At 50.5% G+C, this 19,021-nt stretch overlaps 1 protein-coding gene across 11 annotated transcripts in view; it reads right to left on the minus strand.

The window, feature by feature from the left end:
- Window positions 1-1,141: 1,141 nt before the first annotated feature.
- Window positions 1,142-19,021, minus strand: part of SYNC (syncoilin, intermediate filament protein) — a 40,164-nt gene continuing 22,284 nt past the window's right edge. For 7 of the 11 annotated variants that reach the window (XM_029081240.1, XM_039914368.1, XM_029081238.1 and 4 more), the window contains 4 exons: window positions 8,726-10,004; window positions 3,168-3,292; window positions 2,334-2,475; window positions 1,142-1,764 (listed from right to left, as the gene is read on the minus strand). In XM_029081240.1, the coding sequence (XP_028937073.1) occupies window positions 1,312-1,764; window positions 2,334-2,475; window positions 3,168-3,292; window positions 8,726-9,946 (1,941 nt within the window). In that variant the 5' untranslated portion in view covers window positions 9,947-10,004 and the 3' untranslated portion in view covers window positions 1,142-1,311. Of the gene's footprint in view, window positions 1,765-2,333; window positions 2,476-3,167; window positions 3,293-8,725; window positions 10,005-12,966; window positions 13,102-15,163; window positions 15,196-19,021 lie in introns of those variants that run through there. The other 4 variants (XM_039914367.1, XM_029081233.2, XM_039914373.1 and 1 more) reach the window with 4 other exon arrangements.

The following is a 19,021-nucleotide window of genomic DNA, read 5'->3' on the forward strand; positions in this document are numbered from 1 at the left end:
GTGGAAGCTGGAAAAAGTTTGGGAGTCCAGTGAAGAGCTACAGGCTCAGGGGAAAGAGCCTGGGCTTGGGAGTCAGAGGTCATGGGTTTGAATCCCGGCTCTGCCACTTGTCAGCTGGGTGACTGTGGGCAAGTCACTTAACTTCTCTGTACCTCATCTGTAAAATGGGGATGAAGATTGTGAGCCTCACGTGGGACAACCTGATTACCCTGTATCTACCCCAGCACTTAGAACAGTGCTCTGCACATAGTAAGCGCTTAACAAATACCAACATTATTATTAGATGGCTGTTGGGTGGGGTCTGCATTCAAGGGTTGGGCACCAAAGGGCCCTGAGGATCATTTATCAACACAAATGTTCAATCCATGTCTCCGCGCTCCTCAAGAACCTCCATCTCGAGGCTACCCATCCACCTCCGCAACAAATAGAAACCGCTTACCTTAGGCTTTAAAGTACTCAATCAGCTTGCCCCATCCTATCTCACCTCACTAACTTCCCACTACAGACTGCACACTCCGCTCCTCTAGCACCCGCTTACTTACTGTGCCCCAATCTCATCTAACTCTGCCAACCCCTCTCCCAAGTCCCCCTAGCCTGAAACTCCCCCTCCATCTACTCCAGACCACCACTCTCTCCCCCTTCAAAGTATTATTAAGGCTTCCCCCGATTAAGCCCTCTTTTCTCCAGCTCGCTTTCCCTTCTAATGCCTATGCACTTGGATCTGAGACCTCTGGGCATTTGATATTCACCCCAAAACCACTTGTGTATATAATCTTTAAATTATAGACTATAAATTATTCACATTAATGTCTGTCTCCCCCTTTAGACTGTGAGCTCGCTATGGGTGGGCAACATGTCTGCTAACTCTGTTGTACCCAAGCATTTAGTGCATATAGTAAGTGCTCAATAAATACCATTGATTGATTGAGGACTTCCCTCTCAAGGAACTGTTACTGGATGGCGTGGCCGGCTCACCGCCAACTCCTCAGTTTTATTAGCTAAGCCTGCCGCCCTGTAATTCAAGTCACCTCAAGGAGCTGAGCCTTCTTTGAGGACATCTGAACCACCACAAACTGAACTGAAAAGCAGAAATTGGATCCTTTTCTTCCAGGTGATGTTTATAGGTAAAAATGGAAAACTATTGACGGAAATAAGAATACCATTCTGTATTTTCCTTGTAAGTGCACCACGGAATACAACTGAGCCCTTCAAAACACCCAACTTTCAAAGAGGGTTCTATTTAAAGGCAAACACTTGTGAAACAGAAAAAAAATCCAACTAAAAAGCCCCACTTAATTAAAATTGGCTCCCTCATTGACATTTTTGCTTGGGGCAAGCTTCTGCTGTTTTTGAATAGTAAAATAAGGCAAGATATACTTTCCAAAACACTGCAAGGCAGACACCTATTATTCCTCTCACAAGTGTCCTTTTGCCAGTGGGTACGTGATTCCTTTCTGCTCCCCCCAGGGGAACAGCAGATAAATCCTCCCGTTCTCTGCTACTGGAGAGCAATGTCGGCACCCTACGAACCAGAACCAAACCAAGGATCGTCTGGGGTTCTGCTCCCAGGAAGCTGCCGCGAATCCTTTTGAAATGAGTCGGCCCCAGTACCTGTGCCCTTTCTAGGATGGGCTGGTGAGGGCAAGTTCCTTCGCTGCCACAAAAGAAACATTTCCAACAGGGATCCTGAAACTCCGTCGCTAACAGCTTTGGTTGTCCTTTGTTTCTAGGTTGAGGATTTGGCCGTAGGTTTCTAGGCAGCCCCTGTGAGGAGAAGAGGCGCACATTAAACCCTCATAAATGGGAAATGTACTCTATAAATCTATGCCAGTGAAATAGGAGAGGAAAACCAGCCAGATCAGACTGGCAATGAGTGTTACATTTTTGCAGGTAATCCACACTTTATCCACTCTTTCTGGGGCAAGACTACAGTATTAGCTAGCCTCTAATTGATTGCTTCTTATAGATACTGCTGCTTTCCTACTGTGTGACCTTGGGTGAGGCACTTAACCTCCCCGGGCCTCAGTTTCCTCATCAGTAAAATGGGATTAAACACCTGTTCTTCCCTCTCAGACCGTGAGCCCCATGAGGAGCAGGGAGTCTATCTGACCTGATCATCTTGAATCAACCCCAGAGCTTGGATTTAATAAGCACAGGCATGTTAGCTGAGAGCGGGCATTTGGGAGGAAAAGCAGCCTGAAGGAGACTGACTTTTGCCTTGCTCCCTCGTATATGCTTCAAGAATCGGAGTTAGTGTTGCATCAGCTGGGTGGGTGGCTAAAGCGGGACAGGCTAGCTAAAGGTTTCACACCCGCCCCCAACCCTCTGATCACCTTGAGACTCGCTCCCAACTCCACCGGGCTGGGCCGTGGGTGACTCGGGCTGGCCCGTGGGCGACTCGGGCTGGCCCGGGCTCTTGGAGAGGGTGGCCCTTCAGAAACACAAAGCCGGTTTCCTTCTCTCAGCTGTCGGCCTCTGAGCAAGACCCCATGGCTTAGTTCATTTCTCTCCCCACATCCTGCAATCGGTCTCCACCCCCTTCCACCTCCCTGCAGACTAACTCCACCCCTTCCCCCACCCTGCAATCTGACCTCGCCCACTCCCACTGTCCTGCAATATGACTCCACCCCCTCCCACCTTCCTGCATGCTAACTCCACCCTCTTCCACCAATAATCTACGGGGCTACCTTTTTTTTAATGGTATTTGTTCAGTGCTCATTATGTGCCAGGCACTGTTCTAAGAGCTGGGATAGGTACAAGATAATCAGGTCAGACATAGTCCATGTCCCACATGGGCTCACAGTCTAAATTCCCATTTTACACGTGGGGTAACTGAGACACAGAGAAGTGAAGTGTGCCAAGGTCACACAGCAGACAAGTTGGGGAGTCACATTAGAACCCAGGACTTTCTGACCTCCAACCCCATGCTCTATCCATTAAGGCACGCCCCCTTCCTCATCCTGCAATCTAGCTCTACTCCCTTCCACTATCCTGCAGGCTAACTCCACCCCCTTCCTCCCTGTCCTGCAATCTAACTTCAACCCTTTTCACCATCCTGCAGGCTAACTCCACTCCCTTCCCCATCTTGCTCTCTACCTCCTTCCCTCCTCTCCTCAAACCCTCCCTCTCCCAAGCTCTGTGAAATTCCAAGAGAGATAACAACTGACTTATAGGCAGACAGCTCCTGGGTTAGGCTGTTCCTCAGCTTTTCCATCTCTTCGTTCTTCTGCTGCTGGGCCTGAACCCCGTTTTTCAGCTGCCTCTGCCTTTCTTCCATCTCCTCCATCTGCTCCTGCAAGAGAAGAACAAAGAACCTTCCTAATGAGCAAGAGTTTGAGAGGAGGAAGAATCAGTCGTATTTACTGAGCACTTACTATATGCAGAGCACTGTAGTAAGTGCTTGGTGGAGTACAATCCATCAATGGTATGTACTGAGTGCTTATTAAGTGCAGAGCACTGTACAACGCAACAAAACAAGCAGATGCCCTGCCCATAACAAGCTTTCAGTCTAGAAGGGAAGACAGACACTAATATAAATTGTGGATATGTACATAAATGCTGGAGGGGTGAAAAAAGCATGCAAATTCAAGTGCAAGGACAATGTAGAAGGGAATGGGAGAAGAGGATATGAGGCAGAAAAGTAGGAGCTTCTCCTTGCAATCTCCCAGTACCCTCTAGACTGTAAGCTCCTTGTGAGCAGGGAATGTGTCTATCAACTCTGTTATATGGTCCTCTCCCAAGTGCTTAGTACAGTGCTCTGTACATAGTAGGACTCGATAAATACCACTAATCGATCGAGCATGGCCAGTAAGTAGGAGTAAAGGTATGTATTGTTTGCAGTGCCCAAGGGACTGTACAAAACACTTGGGAAGTACAAGAGCTTAAAGGGGTTCTGTCCATAAGAAGCTTACACTCTAATAATGGAGTAATTTCTGCTTCAGTTCAGAGTCTGCAGGATTTGTTTCATGGCTCCCGCCACCCCCCCAGGAAGCAGAAATTTTTCAGACCTCCTTCTAGGGTGCTGAGCTCTAGACTGTAAGCACGCTGTGGCCAGGGAATGTGTCTGTCATATTGCACACTGTACTGAGCACTTGGGAGAGCACAATATAACAACAGACACACTCCCTGCCCACAGTGATCTTACAGTCCAGGGGTAAGACAGACATTCATAGAAATAAATTACAGATATGTACATAAATGCTGTGGGGCAGGGAAAGGGGGATGAATAAAGGGAGGGTCTGGCTCAGAGCTGCTGGGGCCCCTAGGGAGCTGGGAGTTATGGACACTCCGGACCTAGAAGACCCACTGATGAGGCTATCATCATTTGCCACACCTTATCTGCCTGACATCAGCCTACTGCTTTTTAGTATCAAGTCCCCTCAGAGGAAATTAGCAGCAGTAGGAATTAGCTTGGCTTAGTGCAAAGAGCACGGGCCTGGGTGTCAGAGGAACTGGATTCTAACTCTGGCTCTGCCACTTCTCTGTTGTGAGACCTTGGGCAAGTCTCAGCTTCCGTGTGCCTCAGTTTCCTCATTTGTCAAATGGGGATTTGATACTTGATCTCTTCCTACTTAGACTGGGAGCCTCATGTGGGACAGGGGCTGCGTCCAACCACATTACCTTGTAACTACCCCAGCACTTAGCACAGTGTAAGTGCTGAACAAATGCCATTTTCATTATCGATTGAGCAACCACTGGATGTGATGCATTGTATTAAGGATTTGGGAAAGTATACCAGAAGCCCCAGACCTTTTCCTTGCCCACAAGGAGCTTGGACTCTAATAGGAGATGCAGATAACAAAATATTTTCAGATAGTATAATCAGAAGAGATCACTGTACAGTCGATTATACATCTATCCATAAGGGTTGATGGAAGGTATAAATAAATCCAGAAGTGCTAATAATGGTGGTATTTGTTAAGCACTTACTATGTGTCAAACACTGGGGAAAATAAAAAATAATCGGGTCACACACCATTCCTGTCCCCAGACAGAACTCACAATCTAAGTAGGAAAGAAAACAGGTATCCCCATTTTACAGATGGGGCAAATGAGGCCCAGAGAAGTTAAGCGACTTGCCCGAGGTCATACAGCAGGCATGTGGCAAAGCTGGGATTAGAACCCAGTTTCTCTGACTCCTGAGTCTGGGCTTTTTCCACTAAGCCATGCTGCTCCTTAGCTGTTCAAGGGAGGTTTTGGGTTGCTAGAACTCAGGGTTTTGCAAGTTTATTGGGGAAGACTTGTAGGATTTTAGGAGGACTCTAAGTATGGGAAGAGCTATGGTCTGTCAGATTCTGTTGGGGAGGGAGCTCCGGGCTGGAAGAACAGCATGAGCGAGAGGACGGAGGCGGGCTAACGAGACGGATATCATGAGCGCTGGCCAGCCGTGGGTGGTATGCCGGACATTTCTGCCACCTGCCACAGCGTTTCTGCCCATCCAACCCCCACCCTGTTGGGTGGGGAAAGACGAACTGGGTCGAGGTGGTCAAGTAATCTTCATGGGCATCCTGCCGGAGCTCTTAGCTCCTCCGCCCACGTCCGTGTGGGCCCACCGGCTCTTGGCAATCTGTCGCAAGCTTTTATGAGGGGAAGGAGATGGGGAAAATCTTGAGCGCCGTTGGCCGGATGCGTTGGGGGTGGGAGGGCGGGGGTGGGAGCACTTAGCGCCCGAGCAGGCTTTGATTCTGTGGGTCCAGGCCCCCGCCCCCCAGATAACAAAGGATTCTGGGAGCTGTGCTGAAATACAAAGGTTTCGGCAGGCTGTGATCTGGGGGTTTAGTGGGCTCCAGAGAAGCTCCAACAGCCCCTGGGCTCCTGAGGTTTTAGAGCAGGTGCTCAAACCACTGGGGGTTCTGCCCCCAGTGAGTTGTCCAGTGAGCCGGGCAAGGTCCCTCGATGCCAGATCCCTGGGTAGAACTTCCACAGATTGGGAAAAGGGTTGTGGGTGGGGCGGATGCAGAGCCTGGCAGTTGGCGGCTACCGATTTCTCCCCATCTCACCCAGGAAAACACAGGCTCCTCCTTTAGCTATAGGCAAACCACCCCATTGCTCTCGGGGTAGTCGGCCCTCTTCTTCTCCCACTCTCTTCTGCACCTCCAACTTGCTCCCTTTATTCATCCCTTCCCCCAGTACTTCTGTACATATCTGTAATTTATTTACATTAATACCTGTCTCCCTCTCCAGACTGTAAGCTCGTTGCATGCAGGGAATGTGGGTGTTTATTGTTACACTGTACTCGCCCAAGCGCCTGGGTACAGTACTTCGCACCCAGTAAACACTCAATAAATACCATTTCTGAATGCTGGGAACTCCCAGTTCAGGGATTTTTCCTTTCCCATTCCACCCTGCTAGATGGCAGGCAACATACCCTTAATCAATCAATCAATGGTATCTTTTGGGCACTTATGTGCAGAACACTGTACTGATCACTTGGGAGAGCACAATATAACAATATAACAGATACATTACCTGCCCACAATGAGCTTACAGTCTTAGAGTGGCTCTCCAGAGCTGGGTCAGGCTCTGGTTGCCACTGGCAAGCTGGGGAGGATGGTAGTGATGCACTTAGTTCAGTGCCAAGCGCTTAGTACAGTGCTCTTGCCAAATCCAATGGTCTCTGCGCCATCCTTATTCTTAACTTCTCAGCTGTCTTCTACACTGTGGACCGCCCTCTTCTCCTGGAAACATTCTTAAATCTTAGCTTCATTGACAGTGTTCTCTTCTGGCTCTCCTCCTATCTCTCTGGCTGCTTCTCGGTCCCTTTTGCTGGCTCTTCCTCTGCCTCCTACTCCCTAAGTTTGGGAGTCCCTCAAGGCTCAGTTCTGGGTCCCCTTCTATTTTCCATCTTCACCCACTCCCTTGGAGAACTCATTAGCTCCCACGGCTTCAACTACCATCTCATTCTGTGCCAAATCTATATCTCCAGCCCCGACCTCTCTTCTTCTCTACAGTCCCACATTTCCTCCTGCCTTCAGGACATCTCCACTTGAATGCCTCACCAACACTTCAAACTTAACAAGTCCAAAATGGAACTCATCTTTCCACCCAAAGCCTGTCTTTCCCTTGAAGTTCCCATGATTATAGACAGCACTGCCATCCTCCCTGGCTCACAAGCTCTTAATCTTGCCATTTTCCTCAGCTCATCTCTCTCATTCAACCCACATATTCAATCTGCCACCAAATTTTTTCAGTTCTACCTTCTCACCATCTCTAGAACATGCCCCTTCTTCTCTTTCAAACTTTTACCACTCTGCTCCGAGCGCTTATCACATTCTGCCTCCTTGCTGACCTCCCTGTATCCTTTCTCTCCCCTCTCCAGTCCCCTTTACTGCCTGGATCATTTTTCTAAAAAAATTGTTCAGTCCACATCTCCCCTCTCCTCATAAACCTCCAATGGCTGACTTCCTGTTGAAGCCCAAGCAACTCATTTGGCTCCCTTAAAGGCAATGTATTAATTGAACTTTGACCTCATTGAACCTTGACCCTTGGCCCAAAGCTTCCTCCCCCTTCCTAACAGATCTTCCCCTTTAGATTGTAAAGCTCGAAGTGGGCAGAGAACATGTCTATCCACTCTGTTACAGTGTACTCTCCCAAGTGCTCAGAACAGTGCACTACACATTACAATAAATGCTCAGTAAATATGACGGATTGATTAACCACCACTCTTTCCACCTTCAAAACCCTCCTAACCTTGAAGACAGGGATAAGGAGTCCTTAAAAGATGTCTAAGGGAAGAGTAAAAGTCAAAGATGCCGGACCCCCAACTCACGGACCCTCCAACATAACGTTACTGCTATGAGGGACAACCCTAGGCCTAATGGACCCTGGACCTCAACTGGGAGGAACGGGCTCTGTCTAATCTGAGTGTCTCCTGCTGCAGTTTAAAAGTCCCTTCCCTTACTTCTGTCCTGGGGGAAGCAGCATGGCCTAGTGAAAAGAGCATGGGCCTGGGTGTCAGAAGGACCTGGGTTCTAATCCTGACCCGCCACTTGTCTGCCATGTGACTTTGGACAAGTCACTTTTCTTCTCTGGGCCTCAATTATCTCATCTATAAAATGGGGATTAAGACTGTGAGCCCCATGAGGGCCATGGACTTTGTCCAATCTGATTATCTTTTATCTACCCCATTGCTTAGTACAGTGCCTGGCAGACAGTAAGTACTTAACAAATACTATTAAAAAAGGGGGGATTTGGAGAGAGGTGGAGTTTAGCCAACTGATGCTTCCAAAACTGTGGCCTAATAGAAAGAGCTCGGGCCTGGGAGTCAGAGGACCTGGGTTCCAATCCCTGCTCTGCCACTTGTCTGCTGTGTGACATTGAGCAAATCACTTAACTTCTCTGTGTCTCAGTTACCTCACATGTAAAATGGGGATTAAAACCCTACTCCCTCCTACTTAGACCATGAGCCCCATGTGGGACAGGGACTCTGTCCAATCTGATTACCTTGTATCTACCTCAGTGCTTTGAGCAGTGTTTGGCATATAGCACTTAACAAGTACCATAATTACTATTATTATTAATATCCTCCCAAGCCCTGAGGAGAGCATGGATCTGTTCATTGTTGTCCTGTACTCATCCAAGCAATTAATATAGTGCTCAGCATACTCAATAAATACGATCAAATGAATGAATGGATGAGAGACAAACCCAACCTCCCGCCCCTTGCCCTTCCCCTCCTCCCCCGGCCGCCTCTCGCTGAGGGGGTCCGGCCTCCTGGGTCCCTTACCCGATACTGCATCACCTCCTCGTCCCGCTTCTGCCTCACCAGGGCGATCTGCTCCTCCAGGCTGCGGTTCTGCAAGCGGAGCCGCTCAGCTTCTCCCCGCAGTGGGCTCAGGGCTTCCCGGACGCCCTGCAACTCGGCCCGGGTCTTCTGCAGCGCCTGGGCCCCGGTGTCCCTCCGCTCCAACAGCCTCACCAGCTGGGGCTCGTACTGCTCCTCCAGGCCCTGGCGGCTCTGGGCCAGGAAGCTCTCGAACTGGCTGGAGAAGCGGCGGCTCTCCTGCAGCAGGTGACCGTCCGCAGGGGCCGGGGTCGCGTCCAGCCTCCTCCGGGCCTGCTCCGTCTCCTCCCGGCAGGCGGCCCGCAGCTGGGCCAGCTCCTCAGTCAGCTGGGCCGCCCGGCCCGTCAGCTCCTCCCGCTGGGCGGCCGCCTGGGCCACGTCCTGCCGCCGGCTCTCCAGCCGGTACTGGTAGGCCACGCACTCCTTGGTCACCTTGAACAGCTTCTGCTTGATGGCCCAGATCTGGTCCCGCAGGCCGTCCCGCTCCAGCTCCACCTGGGCCTGCTGCTTGTAGGCGCTGAGGATGGCCAGGTGGGCCTGCTGGACCTCCCGCAGGGCCGGCTCCCGCAGAGCCACCAGCTGATGGATCAGCTCCTCCCGCTCCTCCTCCAGCCCCCTCACCGCCTCGATGCACTCCTCGAAACGCAGCTCCATCAGCTCCAGATCCGCCGGGCTCAGGCCCCCCTCCTCCTCCTCCTTCCCCGGGGTGGGGGGCTTTTCCAGTTGGAGAGTTTCCCCCAGGGTGGAAGTCTCCTCCAGGTGGAGGGTCTTCTCCGGTGTAGGGGTCTCCTCCTGGTGGAGGGTCTCTTCCGGGATGAGGGTCTCCTCCGGGACAGGGGTCTCCTCCAGATGGAGGGTCTCCTCTGGGACGGGGGTCTCCTCCAGGTGGAGGGTCTCCCCTAGGGTGGGGATCTCCAGATGGGGGGTCTCCCCCAGGATGGGGGTTTCCTCCAGGTGGAGGGTCTCCTGCAGGTAGAGCGGCTCTCCGGGGAAGAAGGCCTCTGGGGTGAAGTTCTCCCCTAGGAAAGTGTCGTCTTCGAAGAAGAAGTTGTCCTCTGGGTAAAGGTGTTCTTCCAGGTAAAGGGTCTCCTCCGGAGCCCGTTGCCCAAGGCTGAGGGCCTCCTCTGGGCCCAGGGGCTCCGATGGACCCCGGATTTCAGGCATTTCTACCTTCTCCTCTTGAGGGTCAGGGTGACCCTCTGCCGTGGGAATTTCAGAATGCCTGCAAAAGACAGTTCTAGGGTCAGAGAGCAAGAAGAAAGGACTGCTCATATCCCTTGAAACAGGTCTCTCTGCCGTGGAATGGGGATCAGCTACTAAAATAATGAAAAGAAGAAGATAGAAGAAGAATAAAAATAATGAAAAGATAGAAGAAGAATAAAAAATAAGGAAAAGAAGAAGATAGGAGAAGATAGAAGAAAAAGAAGATATAAGGAAGAAGATGGAAGATTTGTTAAGCTCCTTTTATGGAATTTGTTAGGTGCTTCCTATGTGCCAAACACTCTATCAGTGATATTTACTGAGCATTTATTATGTGCAGAGCACTGCATAACAATTAGCAGACATGTTCCCTGCCCATAAGGAGCTTACACTGTTCTAAGCGCTAGGGTAAACAAAAGTTAATTAGGTCAGACACAGTCTCTGTCCCTCATGGGGCTCACGGCCTAAGTAGGAGGGAGAGTAGGTTATTAATTTCCATTTTACGGATGAGGAAACTGAGGCACAAAGAAATTAAGTGACTCACTCAAGGTCACCCAGCAATCAATTGGCAGAGCTGGGATTAGAATCCAGGTCCTTCTGACTCCCAGGCCCATGCTCTTTCCACTAGGCCACTCTGCTTCACTTTCTATGTGCCAATGACTGTACTAAGCCCTAGGGTAGATATGAGAACCATCAACTGTAAAATATGGATAAAACACCAGTTCTCCCTCCTTAGACTGTGAGCCCCATGCGAGACAAGGGACTGTGTCCCTCCTACACCAGAATTTAGAACAGTGTTACACACACAGTAAGAGCTTAACAAATACCTTAAAAAAAAAAAAAGATAGGACACAGTCCCCATTAAAACATGGGCTCCTTGGATAAGGGAGAGGGAGAACGGGTACTTAAAACCCACTGTACACATGAGGAAATTGAGGCAAAAAGAAACATTACCACCAGTGGAAAAGGCAGGAGTTTGGGAAGCAGAGGACCTGGTTCTAATCCCGGCTCCTCTACTTGTCCGGTGTGTGACCCTGGGCAAGCCACTTAACCTCTCTGCCTCAATTTCCTCCTCTATATGATGGGGATTCAATTCCTGTTCTTCCTCCAATGTAGACTGAGCCCCGTTTGGGACCGGGGCTGTGTCCAACCTGATACTCTGTAACAACCCCAGTGCTTAGTTCAGGGCTTGGCACATAGTAAGTGTTTATCATAATAACTATGGTATTTAAAGTTAAAGTGACTTGCTCCAGGTCTCGCAGTGGGCAAATGGTGGAGGTGGGATTAAAACCCAGATCTCCTGACTCCCAGACCTATGCTGTTTCCACTAAGGCACACTGCTGGGCGTGACGATAATGGGAAACCCGACCAGCTTCTCTTGTTCTTTCAGGGTACCACAAGAATGCTGCTATTTGTTTTGTTAAAGACTTTTTTTTTATTTTTAAGGACTCATGGGAACAAGCCCAATTGGTTTTGGACCCTTGGGACCCCTAATCGGAGACAGCAGAATGGGCCAGATGACTTCCTGAGGTCACTTCCAGCTGCCAGATTCTATCTCCTTCCTCATCCCAAACCCAAATCCTGGGTAAACCCTCCTCTCCAGTTGCAAAGCAACTTGGCTTTTCTCTTCCTCTCCTACCCTGCAGACCCATTCCCTCAGGGGAGTCGGCGAGGGTTGGATTTGTTAACATTTTGGTTAAACTGGAGGATCTAGAGAAACAATTACGCAGCTGTCGTTCTCTAGGGAGAAGTTGGGTGACTGGGGTTGGGTGAGGTGGGTGAGGCTAATTGGCTCTAACTCACTAGCCAACACCTTTCCCTCCCTAAATCCAATCTGCCTTTGACCCCAGGAGACATTCCGGTCTGGGACACTGCTTTGGGAGGGGTGGAGAAGGAAGAGAAGTGGGAGAGAAGGAGGGTATAATAATCATCATAATAATAACGGCATTTGTTCAGCACTTACTTTGTGCCAGGCACCGTAATAAGCACCGGGGTGGATCCAGGCAAATCAGGTCAGACACAGACCCTGTCCCTGTGTGCTCACAGTCTCAATCCCCATTTTACAGATGAGGTAGCTGAGGCACAGAGAAGTGAAGTCACTTGCCCAAGGCCACACAGGAAGGAAAAGAGGGAGAGAGCAACAGGGAGGAGGGAGGGAAAGAGCAACAAGAAGAAGGGAGGATGGAGAGAGGGAGGGAAAGGGTGACAAGAAGAAGGGAGAATGGAGACAGGGAGGTGAAGGAGGGAGAGAGAGCAACAGGACGGAGACGGGGAGGAGAAGAAGGAAGGAAGGGAGGAAGGGAAAGTGCAACAAGAAGAAAGGAGAAGAAAGACGGGGGTGGGGGGTGTAAAGGAGAGAGAGAGCAACAGGAAGGAGTCAGGGAGAAGAGGGAAGGGAAGGAAAGAGCAACAGGGAGGAGGGAGACAGGGAGGGAAAGGGAGAGAGAAGATGGAGAGACGAAGAAGAGGCCAGAGGGAGGGAGAGGGGGGAAACGGGGAAGGAGGGCCAGAGTTTTGAGAGCAGCATGTTTCAATGCCTACATTTATGGAAACGCTGACTGCCCGGAACAGGTGTGACTATGACCCCGACAAGGCGGGCGTGAATGGGGTTGTGCCCCCCACCCTGTCGTTTCTGCTACCGAGTCCGCGACCCCAGGGCGCAGAGTGGGGGCCATCCTCCGGCTCGGGGGGCTTCTCCTCCGACAGCACCCCTCCCCTCCCCTGCAGCCTGGGCCTCAGCCCCCCACCCACCCAGGACCAGGACCCTAAGGCCGGAGAAAGGCGGGACGAAGGCGGAGGGTGGGGGTGGGTCACCAAGGGGGCCCGGGGAGGGGGGCTACGGGTGTAACTCCGCGCTGGCCGGTGGGTGCGGCCAGATGAAGCCGCGGGTCGTGGGAAGAGTGTCGGGGATGGCCCACGTGGGAGGGTCACCGCGGGGTCTCGGGCCTCCCTCGGGGTGGGGGTCCCCCCCAGCTCCCCCTTACCTCTCCGGGGCTCCCGCCTCGTCCCTGGGGGGTGTCCGGTGGGCCTGCTTGGCGCTGGCCATGGCTGGGGGTGTGAATCCCCCGGGCCGCCCGGTTCCCGGCCCTGGCCCGCCCGGTCCCGGCCGCCCCCCTCCGCCAGCTGCAATGCCAGCTGCAGCCCGACACCGGATCTCCCCCTCCCCCCGGGCTCCGGCCGCCTGGGACGCGCCCATTTGGCAGCCGGCTGGGCCCGGGGCCAGGCCCAGGCCCAGGCCCAGGGGGGAGGAGACCAGCAGCGGCCCCCGCATCCTCCCCGCATCCTCCCCGCATCAGCTTGGCAGGCCCGGGCCTCCCCCGGCTCGGGGGCGGGTAGGGGGGCTCTCTCTCCCTCTCACTCCCCTGCCAGGCCCCGGGGCTGTCGAGAAGCACCGTGGCTTAGTGGCAACACCCCGATCTTGGGAGTCAGAGGTCGTGGGTTCTAATTCCGCCTCCGCCACTCAGCTGTGTGACCGGAGGCGAGTCCATTCATTCATTCGATCGTATTTATTGAGCGCTTACGATGTGCAGGGCACTGAACCAGGCGCTTGGAATGGACAATTCGGCAACAGAGACAATCCTCGCCCAACGACGGGCTCACAGTGGGCCTCAGTGACCTCATCTGTCAAATGGGGGTGAAGACTGTGCGCCCCACGTGGGATAACCTGATTTCCTTGTATCTACCCCAGCGCTTAGAATAGTGCTTGGCACATAGTAAACGCTTAACAGATACCCTCATTAGTATTATCTTCCTCCCAGCTGCCTGCCCTACCCACGGAGGAGGGTCTGATGTGGGGTGGGGGGCGACCCGAGCAGAGAAGCAGCATGGTGGAGTAGCTAGAATACAGGCTTGGGAATCACGGCCACTTGGCTGCTGTGTGATCTTGGTCAAGTCAACTCACTTCTCTGTGCTTCAGAGACCTCATCTGTAAAATGGGGATGGGGACTGTGAGTCTAATAATAAGAGGTATAATAATAGTTGTGGTATTTGTTAAGCGCTTACAGTGTGCCAAACACCTTTCTAGGTGCTGGGGTAGAAATGAGCTAATCGGGTTGGACAAAGGCCTTGTCCCATACGGGGCTCACAGTTTTCATCTCCATTTTACATGTGAGGTAACTGAAGCAAGAAGGAGTTAAGTAAGTTCAGTGGGCAGGGAATGAATCTGTTTATGGTTATATTGTACTCCCCCAAGTATTTAGTAGAGCTCAGCACACAGTAAGTGTTCAATAAATATGACTGACTGACTTGCCCAAGGTCATACAGCAGACATGTCGTAAAGCTGGGATTAGAACCCGTCTTCTGACTCCCAGGCCCAGGTTCTTTCCACTAGGCCATGCTGCTTGTGGGATTTCTGTACTTAATAAATACAGTGCCTGGAAAATAGTAAGCGCTTAACAAATACTACAATTATTATTATTATTTCAGCCATCTTGTTCACCCGCAGGGCAGTTGACATGGTGAGCGGTGGCGGAACCTGGGGAGAGTGCCAGGGTCGGGCAGGGCTCTCTAAAATCTTCTCTGATCCTCTCAACGCTGACACCCCATTTCTCCCTCCCGTCACTGGAGAAGTGGGAAGGAGACATGTGTAAACAGCCCCAACAGGGTATTTATGCTTTATAGTCTGTGCTGTGAGGAAGCTGGGGTGTTGGGGAGCCTAGGCTTTCGACCTTGTTTTACGTGGTTTATAATCCTCTCGGCCATAACTCAGCAGTTCTAATGAGTTTTTGTAGGAGAAGGCAGAAAAGAGGGTGACATGGCTTGGGGCATGGAAGTGGGAGGGGTGCTGGGCCCCAAACTCTGAATCTGCTCCCCTGGGGTTTTTTTCTTATTGTATTTGTTAAGCACTTACTGTGTGCTAGGCACCATTCTAAGCACTGGGGTAGATTCAAGCTAATCAGGTGGGACACAGTCCATATTCCACATAGGGCTCACAGTCTTAATCCTCATTTTACAGATGAAATACCTGAACCACAGAGAAGTGAAATGATTTGTCTAAGGTCACACAGCAGACAAGTGGCGAGGCTGAGATTAGAACCCAGGTCCTTCTGACTCCCAGACCTATGCTCTATCCCTCAGGCCACACCGCTTCTCTACGATTGCTACATCGTCTAGTTTTACCTCTCCCCTTAGCAAGAATGGGGCTATTTGTCAGAATAATAAGAAGAAGAATAATGCACTTACTTTGTGCCAAGCATTGTCAGATCGGATTGTCCCAGTCCCACAAGGGGCTTGCAATCTAAGTGGGAGGGAGGACATGGATTTAATCCCCATTTTACAGATGAGGAAATGGAAGCACAGGGAAGCTAAATCACTTGCCCTAGATCACACAGCAAGCAAATGGTGGAGCTGGGACTAGAAATTAGAACCCAGGTCTTCTGACTCCCAGGCCCATGCTCTTTCCACTAGACCCTCTAGACCGTAAGCTTGTTGACAGGGACTGTGTCGACCAACTGTGTTGTATTGTACTCCCCCAAGATCTCACCATAGTGCTCTGCAGAGAGAAGCAGCGTGGCTCAGTGGAAAAAGCCCAGGCTTGGGAGTCAGAGGTCATGGGTTTGAATCCCAACTCTGCCACTTGTCAGCTGTGTGACTGTGGGCAAGTCACTTAACTTCTCTGTGCCTCAGTTACCTCATCTGTAAAATGGGGATTAACTGTGAGCCTCATGTGGAGCAACCTGATTACCCTGTATCTACCCCAGCGCTTAGAACAGTGCTCTGCAAATAGTAAGCACTTAACAATACCAACATTATTACAGTAAGCACTCAATAAATACCATTGATGATGATGATGGGCTATACGCAAACTCCCACCCACCCTCCAGCTCCCCCAACCCTCTAATTGCCCCCTCCCTCCCCTCGTATGAGGATCAGGTTTCAACCAATCAATGGTATTTATTGAGCCCTTACTATATGCAGAGCACTGTACTAAGCACTTGGGAGAGAACAATACCACAGAATTAGCAGACACGTTCCCTGCCCCTAACGATCTTACAGTCTAGATGCCTATAGGCTCTGGATCTAGAACAGCTCCCTACAAAACTCTCCCTGAACCATCCAAAGCCACTCCCATTGCCACCCATTCACTTGCTGAGCCTTTCCTCCAGGAAATGAACATACCTGTCCTTTACTTATTTATATTAATGTCTGTCTGTCTCCCCCTCTAGACTGTAAGATCCTTGTGGGCAGGGAATGTGTCTGTTTATTGTTGTATCGTACTCTCCCAAGTGTTCAGTACAGTGCTCTTTGCACAATAAGCACTCAATAAATATATTTTAAAAAATCATTTTCCTCTATCCAACTCATCTGCCTTTTTTTTTTTCTTTCCCCATTTGGCTTCTCTGTCTGGGGAGAGACTTTTGACTCAATAGCTGAGGAATGCTGATAGCTTGGAAAGGCCGGGAGTTTGAGTGCGTGTGCGAGTGCGTGTGCGAGTGTATTTATACCCATCTGCAGTCTAACGTTGGAGGGGGATAAATTGGGCCAATCCGGCCTTGTATGGCAGGAACTGAAAAGGCCGTTTCGGAGTCTGCCGAGTGCCATCATTTTCTGACTTATCCCTAAACTATTCCAGGGAGGAGGTTGAGGAAACTAGAGACAGTGGCCTGCTGCCTTCTGTTTTGGGAAGGTCGCTAGGCGACTGGCAGCCGGGAGAAGGGTGGGGGGACTCTGACAGGGGTCGTCACACCTGATATCCCCAGCGTCGGTGGTTAGAGGCCCAGGGACGAGTCCAAGAGACAGCCAGAGGAGGCCTTGGGGAGGGGAGGGGGGACTTTGAGGGAGAACCTGGAAGGGAGGCGGGGTAGGAAGAGAGGAGGTGGTCCACATCCATGTCAATGAGAAAAATAGACTCTCCCCACTGCAGTCCCCAGAATAGCCTGGACTTTGCTCTGTAAACAGCACCAGCTGGGGAGTTTTATCAGGAAAGGGCTTGGAACTGTGTCGCTGAAAAATCCCCCCCACGTGGACCTCCTGGGGCAGCAGAGAGGTAGCCTCTCTGCCTGGCTTCTAATTCTGACTCCACCACTTGTCTGCTGTGTAACCTTGGACCGACTCACTTAAAATAATAATAATAATACAAATAATAATTCTGGTATTTGTTAACTGCTTACTGGGTACGAGGCACTGTACTAAGTGCTGGGGTGGACACAAGCAAATTGGGTTGGACATAGTCCCTGTCCCACATGAGCTCACAGTCTCTAGCCCCATTTTACAGATGAGGGAATTGAAGCACAGAGAAGTGAAGTGACTTGACCAAAATCACACAGCAGACAAGTGGCAGAGCTGGGATTAGAACACATTACCTACTGACTCCCAGACCTATGGTCTATCCACCTATATCATACTGCTTCTGAGGGCCTCAGTTTTCTCCTCTGTAAAATAGGGCTGAAACACCTCTTCTCCTTCTTCCTTTAGAGTATGAGTCCCATGGTGGGTGCAGGAACTATTACAGTCAGTCAATCTTATTTATTGAACACTTGCTGTGTGCAAAGCACTGTACTAAACTCTTGGGAGAGTACAATATAACAGACACATTCTCTGCCCACAGCGAGCTTCCAGGCTAAACTATGTCTGACTGGATTATTTTGTATCTTTACTAGCACTTAATACAGGGCTTAACAAATGCTATTATTATTATCACTGATAACAATATTAATCAATAGTATTTATTGAGTGCTTACTATGTACAGAACACTGTACTAAGTGCTTAGGGGAGCTTAATACAACAGAATTAGCAGACATGTCCCTTCCCATAATGAGTTTTACAGTCTAGAAAGGGAGACAGACCTAATTACTACTATTATTTGGGAGACCAAAATGGTAAATCAGAGGTCACTATGGACCCCTGAAATGGAATGGGCAAGGGAGAGGGCCCCAGGAACAGAATCCTAGGACAGGATGGGTATTTGTTAAATGCTCACTATATGCCTGGCACTCTACTAAGTGCTGGGGTAGCTATAAGCTAATGACAGTTGAATGCACTCCATGTTCCACGTGGAGCTCACAGTACTAATCCCTGTTTTACAGATGAGGTAACTGAAGTGAAGAGAAGTTAAGTGACTTGCCCAAGGTCACACAGCAGACAAGTGGCAGAGCGGGGATTAGAACCCAAGTCCTTTACACTTCCAGGCCCTTGCTCTATCAACTAGGCCACGCTGCTTCTCAATCTCTATCTTGGGCGGATGTTAATTTAGGGGTGGAGGATGTGGGTCGAGTCTCTGTTTGAGGGTTTTAAGATTTTACACTCTCCCATCACTTGGGTTTTTTTTTCATGGTATTTGTTAAGTGCTTACTATGTGTCAAGCACTGTTCTAAGCAATGGGATATATTCTAGTTTACCAGGTTGGACACAGTCCCTGTCCCCAGTGGGGCTCACAGTCCAAGTAGGAAGGCGTAGGATTTAATCCCCATTTTACAGTTGAGGAAATTCTGGTACAGAGAAGTTAAGTGACCTACCCAAGATATCACACAGCAAGCAACTGGCAAAGTAGGAATTAGAACCCAGGTCCTCTGACTCCAAGGCCTGGGCTCTTTCCACTAGGCCTCCCTGCTTCTGAACTTCTTGACTTCCAGCTCCTCCTCGGGTGCTTGAATCAATTCTTCTACCCTTCTACCACTTTACGCATGCTATAAATGCTTCTTCCCCTCACTCCACCCACCAGTCACTGGTTCTGCACTCCCCAGGGGCAGGGTCCTGATGCCCCCTGGCTATCGAGAAGCAGTATGGCCTAATGGCTAGATCAAGGACCTGGGAGGTAGAAGGACCTGGGTTCTAATCCCTGCTCCACCACTTGTCTGCTGTGTGACCTTGGGTGGCCTAGTTTCCTCATCTGTAAAATGGGAATTAAGAATGTGAGCCCCATGTTGGGTAGGGACTACATCCAAACCGATTATCTTGTATCTACCCCAGTGCTTAGAAGAGTGTCTGGTACATAGCAAGCGCTTAACAGATACCACAATTATTTCCAGCGTCCCTGGACACCCTCAGCTTGCCCTGAGATGGCTATGACCCTTGAGGAAGGGTTTGGCGACTCACAGTTC

Source organism: Ornithorhynchus anatinus, chromosome 16 (genome assembly GCF_004115215.2).
Source record: "Ornithorhynchus anatinus isolate Pmale09 chromosome 16, mOrnAna1.pri.v4, whole genome shotgun sequence".
NCBI classification, from domain to species: domain Eukaryota; kingdom Metazoa; phylum Chordata; class Mammalia; order Monotremata; family Ornithorhynchidae; genus Ornithorhynchus; species Ornithorhynchus anatinus.